The sequence below is a fragment of the Thamnophis elegans genome, chromosome Z (genome assembly GCF_009769535.1).
Source record: "Thamnophis elegans isolate rThaEle1 chromosome Z, rThaEle1.pri, whole genome shotgun sequence".
Taxonomy (NCBI): Eukaryota; Metazoa; Chordata; class Lepidosauria; order Squamata; family Colubridae; genus Thamnophis; species Thamnophis elegans.
Genome location: NC_045558.1, coordinates 113,316,963 through 113,323,340, shown reverse-complemented (window position 1 = coordinate 113,323,340; position 6,378 = coordinate 113,316,963). Strand labels below are relative to the sequence as shown.

General features: G+C 37.0%; 1 protein-coding gene across 1 annotated transcript; it reads left to right on the top strand.

Annotated features, from left to right (window-relative positions):
- The first annotated feature begins 503 nt into the window (after nucleotides 1-503).
- LOC116520861 (olfactory receptor 10A7-like) lies at nucleotides 504-5,642 on the top strand. The gene is made up of 2 exons (XM_032235287.1): nucleotides 504-520; nucleotides 4,745-5,642. The coding sequence occupies exons 1-2, from the start codon at nucleotides 504-506 to the stop codon at nucleotides 5,640-5,642; spliced, it is 915 nt and encodes a 304-aa protein (XP_032091178.1).
- Nucleotides 5,643-6,378: the final 736 nt, after the last annotated feature.

Genomic DNA, 6,378 nt, shown 5'->3' with positions numbered 1-6,378 from the left:
TATCAACTATTGACACTTTTTCATATCGAATAATATACAAAAAGGAACAAACAATTAGATATGGTGAAATATTGAATGCAGGGGGTGAACTTAAATCTATGCAAGAGTTGGAACAGGAAGGAATAAGGATGAATTGGTTTTCATGTGTGCAAATACAATCTAAATATGACAAAGATCATAAAATGGAAGGTTTCTATGATAAAATGACTGAGCTAGATATAATTCTGACAGGCACTGATGAAAAAGTAATTAAAAATTATATGGACACTTACTAAAGGTTAAGCTAAAGGAAGAGCAAGTTTAAAAACCTATGATAGGTTGGGGGAGGGAATTTTGGACATGGGATTGAACTAGAGAAGTGGCAGAAATTGTGGTCTCAAAAATTGTAAAATGACAGTGTCAACAACATATAAGGAAAATTTGTATAAGATGTTTTACAGGTGGCACCTACCCCCGACAAGGATAGCAAGAATGTCCAAGAACAAATCGGAAAAGTGTTGGAAATGTCATCAGACACCAGGTGCATACTATCATATATGGTGCATTTGTATAGAAGCTAAAAGATACTGGACTAAAATCCACACATGGTTGGACACTATGTGGAAACACATAGACTTTAAACCAGAGATTTTTTAATTGGGAATTATACCGGAAATATACAACAGAGATTTGAAATATTCAATTGTAAATATCTTAATGGCAGCTAGAATTGTATTTGCAAAAAATTGGAAAAAGGAGAAGATACCAAGGCATGAGCAAGTTATTCGAAAAATAATGGAATGTGCTGAAATAAGTAAATTGACATTTGAAATTAGAGAACAAGAAGATGAACAATTTTATAAGGTATGGGATTTGTTCTATCAGTGGTTAGATAAAAAAATATGGAAATGAAAAATGTTGGAGAATAGTTTATACAGTTAAGAATAATAGAATGATGTAGGTGATATTATAAAGGCATATTATTATTAAATTAAATTATTAATATGTATGTATTTATATATATATATGAATCCAATACTGAGAATATTTTGTTCAAAATGAAGGAATAATAACTGTAGATGAACAACTGATGTTTAATGATAATAATGTACCTATGTATATCTGATGGATAATTTGTGACTTTATATACAACTGAAAGCGATGATACACAGAAGCCTGTAACCAAACGACATGCTTTATGTAATTGATGAAGTTTTATGTTTTATTTGTCTTTGTCTCCATAAATAAAAACTTTTATAAAAAAACTCAGGCCTTGCACACGCACACACTTCCAGCCCCTCTGCCTCTTCCCTCTTCCTGGATTGACTCAGATGTTTTTAAAACTCACAGCCTGTGCACACGCACACACAGCAGAGGGCCTGGAAGTGTGTACATGTGCACAAGCTGTGAGTTTTAAAGATGTCTGAGTGAATCCAGGAAGAGGGGAGAGCCAGAGGGGCTGGAAGTGTGTGTGTAAGGTGGTCAGTAATGTTGAAGACGGGCAAGGACAGTCATATTTCCTCTGTAAGTAGCTGTTTTATTGTTTTGTGTACTTATTTTATTCTTATTTAAGTAGTAAGTGCACAAAATAATAAATTTCCTTTTTTAATATCTTCTTTTGTAGATCATTCTTTGGGGCAAAGAATTCAGTGACATCGACTTGGCCACTCCTACCCAGTCACATGACTGCCAAGCTACTCCTACCCAGTCACATAACTGCCAAGCCACTCCCACCTGGTCACATAACCACCTAGCCACTCCCATAAAACAGGCACACCTACAGAATAGGTTCTAAAAAAATTTGAAACCCACCACTGGGCTATTCATATTCTTGATTGCATCTGATAACTATTCATTCAGCTACATTCAAAAAGGATGATAAACCAGAATTTACCAGAAATTTGAATTACTGTGATCAAAATACAACCTCTTGTTAGCAATTTGTTTCAGAGGCAGCATTTAGCAGGTTCTGACCAGTTCTGGAGAACCAGCAGCAGAAATTTTGAGTAGTTCAGAGAACCGGTAAATATCACCTCTGACTGGCCCTGCCCCCATCTATTGTCTGCCTCCCAAGTTCCAGCTGATCGGGAGGGAATGGAAATTTTACAGTATCCTTCCCCTGCCACAGCCACCAAGCCATGCCCACCAAGCCACACCCACAGAACCGGTAGTAACAAATGTTGAATTCCGCCACTGATTTATTTATTTAAGCTAGGTCAAATAAATTTAAATCCATTTTATTCATATAGCAGTAAATGCTGTAAGTTTGCCCTATTCACACCCTCCCCCGGAACATGGGCTGGTAGCTGTGGCAGCCAAAAAGTGCATTAACCTTTTATGCTGCTCATATGAACAGCCCTGTCTCTTACACAGTGTTACCTCCCTACCCCCACTTGTTAGTATCAACACCGATATTGTAAATAGAAACTTTTAATGTCTTAAGCTTTTTGAAGCTTTTTCTCCCTGTACCATGAATATGGCTGATGTTTGATTACCATGGGAACAAGTTATACTATTATGCCTCATACACATGCTCCCAAATGTAAAAAGCTGAGAACTTTTTTTTTTTAAAAAAAACCATCCCTTATCTCCGTCTGTTTTTCCCAAAGGCTATCAATTCCTATGGAACTTCCACAGCTAGCTTTTCTATGATGAACATCTATACAGACCCTAGATATCTATTGATCACTGTGAAGGAGTGATAGAACAAACTTGCTAATGAGGACCATCAGAACAAAATGCACCTAGAACATAAAACAGGGGCATGTCAGCTATGAAAATGGTAAGTATTCCTTATTCTCTATGGTACTTTAGTAAGAATTTTTAAGAGAAATAAACCCGTCTATTTTTCCCATACAATTTATTGATGCATTACTTCCATTTCCTTTGTTTATGATTGCCAATCAAAGCAACCAGTCTCTGATTTCTTCCTTTTGAAGGTAGCATAATTCGAAATACAGAAAAACAGAGATCTATGGAAAAATCACAGTCAATTTTGCTTAGCTCTTAAGAGTAGCAACATCAAAGGTAAGTGATTTCATTCTACATTCCTGGTTAATATTTGGATATCCAATAAAAAGAACTGGACTTCTTTTTTTAAGGGTATGCAATGGTGTAATTATATCACTTTAAATTAATAGATAGAAGATAGTGATTTCCTTTAAGATATTTGTGACAATTTTGTGACATTTGTGGCATATGATTTCTCTCATTCTTACATGTCTAGATACTAGAGGCTTCAAATTCTGAGAACAAAAGTGCTCCCAGTTCCTAGCACTGAACATAGAAGAAAATTTTTTTCCTCAGTTTTGTTTTAATAGCAGGAAAGAAAAGAGAGAAGGAAAACACAAAACAATTGCAATTGGAAACTAAAGATTATTCTAAAACCTCATGAAAGTCCCTAAACAAGGAAGGGAAATTAAATAATTAAAGATTTGTTTGGGCATACTTGAGAAGTGAACCTCACTATTCCCCCCCTCCCGAAAATCAAGATAGACAGTACACTTTCATAGCTCATCAATAGGAAGTCAACTGAATTTTGTTCACTTCCAGACACTAATATTTTACTGTCAAGAATTACAGCATAGTATAATCTTAAAAATAACAGTGATGATATTAGAGTGGAAGAAATGAAATGTATGTGGACTTTATATGTAGTCCATTCTATATGTTCTAGAAATGATTAATTCTGCTACATAAACTTGATAACTCTGTAAAATGTATAGCTAATATACATAGAATATATTATTATTGTGTGGTTATATTATTATTATGTGGTTAATCTTTGGTGAGATTCACAGTCTTTAGGGCTGGTTGGTAGTTCAACAACTCGAGGCCCAACCAAGGACCTAGGAACTGTTAAGGTAACATCGGAGCTTTTCCAAGCAGGGTGGTTTTTTTGTAGAGTCAGAATGTTCAAGTCCGATAAATTTAGAATTTCCAAATAGCGAGGTAGCCCTTTAGGTATTGCTCCAAGGGCTCCAATTACAATCGGGACAACACACAATTTATTTTTTCATCATCGCTCAACTTCAATTTGCCAGTCCTGGTACTTTGTGATTTTTTCTTGCTGTTTATCTTCAATTCGTGTATCTCCAGGTATTGCAATGTCAATGAACCATGCTTTTTTCTTTTCAAGTATTGTTATGTCAGGTGTAGGCCAAGTGACTGTCAGTCTGAATTCGGAAATCCCACAAGATCTTGACTTTTTCATTCTCTAGAACCTTCTCAAAACTACTGGGAACTACTGATGTTCCCAGTAGTTTTTGCTGTATTCAAATCCAAACTTCTGGCACAATTTCCAATGAATGATCTTAGCAACTCGGTCGTGGCATTGTAGGTAAGTTAGTTTGTGAAATTTTGCTGCACCCACTGATCAAATGGTTGACTGTCTCATCTTTACCGACATTTGATATTGATGGGGAAAATAGGACAACAAAGATGTGTTGGATATCTCCACTACCTTGTGTTGTAATAAAGGTACGGTATGTTTCCTACAAAAATATCTTGGATGAGTGAAGGGATCAAAATGTGTATTTTGCAATTTGCTGGACTTAAACTCTAAGAATGTATTAACACCACAGTGGTGAGATAAATGTTGAGAATTTCAGTCTGACAAAACTGAACATACTAGTTTTTGGAAGGATAGTTTACAGAGTTTTGATTTTGTAATTACAGAAGTCGTCGCACTCCCTGAAGTCCATCCTTTTCACTTCCCTTTTTTCTAGATGAATACTGAACTGGCCAGAAACTGGGAGAACAAGAGTGCTGTGAATGAGTTTGTCTTACTGGGATTCCGTGAACACCCTCTGCTCTTCTTTGCTGCCTTTCTTGCTATCTATCTGAGTGTCATTCTAGGCAATGGTCTCGTTGTGGTTGTGACAACAAAGGATTCTGCCCTCCATACACCTATGTATTTTTTTCTAAGAAGTTTATCAGGACTTGAAGTTTGTTACACTTCAGTCACTCTTCCCAAAATGATAGCCAGCCTGGCCACCGGAGATCACTCCATTTCTTTGGAAGCTTGTGCCTCGCAGATGTTCTTCATGCTGTTTCTGGGTGGTGCTGAGTGTTTCTTACTAACTGCCATGGCCTACGATCGCTATGTTGCTATTTGCCTGCCCCTGCGCTATATGATCATAATGAATCAAAGGATGCTCATAGGACTGGTGTCTGGTTCTTTTGTTCTCAGCCTCCCAATGCAGTTGGTACAAATTGGACTCATCTTCTCCCTCCCCTTCTGTGGCCCCAATGAAATGGACCACTTCTTCTGTGACATGCCAGCAGTCCTCAGTCTAGCATGTGCTGATGTCTCCACCAATGAGTTGGTAGTATATATGGAGAATGTTATATTTGCTCTGGCTCCTCTTGTTGTCATCTTAACCTCCTACTTCTATATCACTAGGACTATATTACACATGCCATCAGCCATGGGGCGCCAGAAGGCTTTTTCCACTTGTTCATCTCATGTGATTGTGGTCAATCTTTTTTATGGCTCAGGAATGTTGGTATACCTACATCCCCAAACGACAGATTCTATTAAGATTGACAAGATACTTTCTCTGCTCTACACAGTCATCATTCCCCTTTGCAATCCCCTTATCTACACTTTGAGGAATAAGGATGTAAAGGCTGCCCTGAAGAGGCTCTTTAGTAATAAATAGTCTTTTGATGTAGGCAAGGATAGTGTTAAAGACATCAGCTTAACACTTCTCTTGCACTTGGAATCTTCAAAATCCAGCAATATACTGTATAATATCTTCTGATAACTAAATAAGGTAGTCTCCAAATGCTTATTTTGCTATAGGTCTTATTTCAGTTCCAAAATTTAATCAATCCCTTAATTCTACATTACTATTTACGTTTCAGTTTTAGCATCTTGCAAAATTAGTTCAGGCTACAGAAGATAGATAGGGTTAGCATCAGGGGTGAAATGCTACCAGTTCACCCGAACCAATAGTAAAAATGCTACTGGTTCACTCGAACTGGTAGTAAAATAAATGAAACTGTTTTTGGCGAACCTGCTTTTTCCGACAGCTGTGCGGTGTGATTTATACTAGTAATATAAATCACGCAGCACAGCAGATTCTCCCTCCTCTATGCTTATTTTACCTTTTTGATGCTCTGCACATGCACGGGAGGTACTGAACTGCTCACATTTGTACCAAACCTGTAGCAAAGGTAAGTGGATTTCTCCCCTGGCTAGCATTGACAATGTGCAACTACATGGAATGACATAAGCATGGGAATCTCGCCAGTCCTGAAGCTTACAAAGAGCATATATTCAAATCATCATATTTTATAGAGATTTGTCCTTACCAAATCTACCTTGTGTTAGATTAAGCTAGGAAATACTGAGAAAGGAATTTACATAGCGAACTTACTTGTCTAACACCTTAA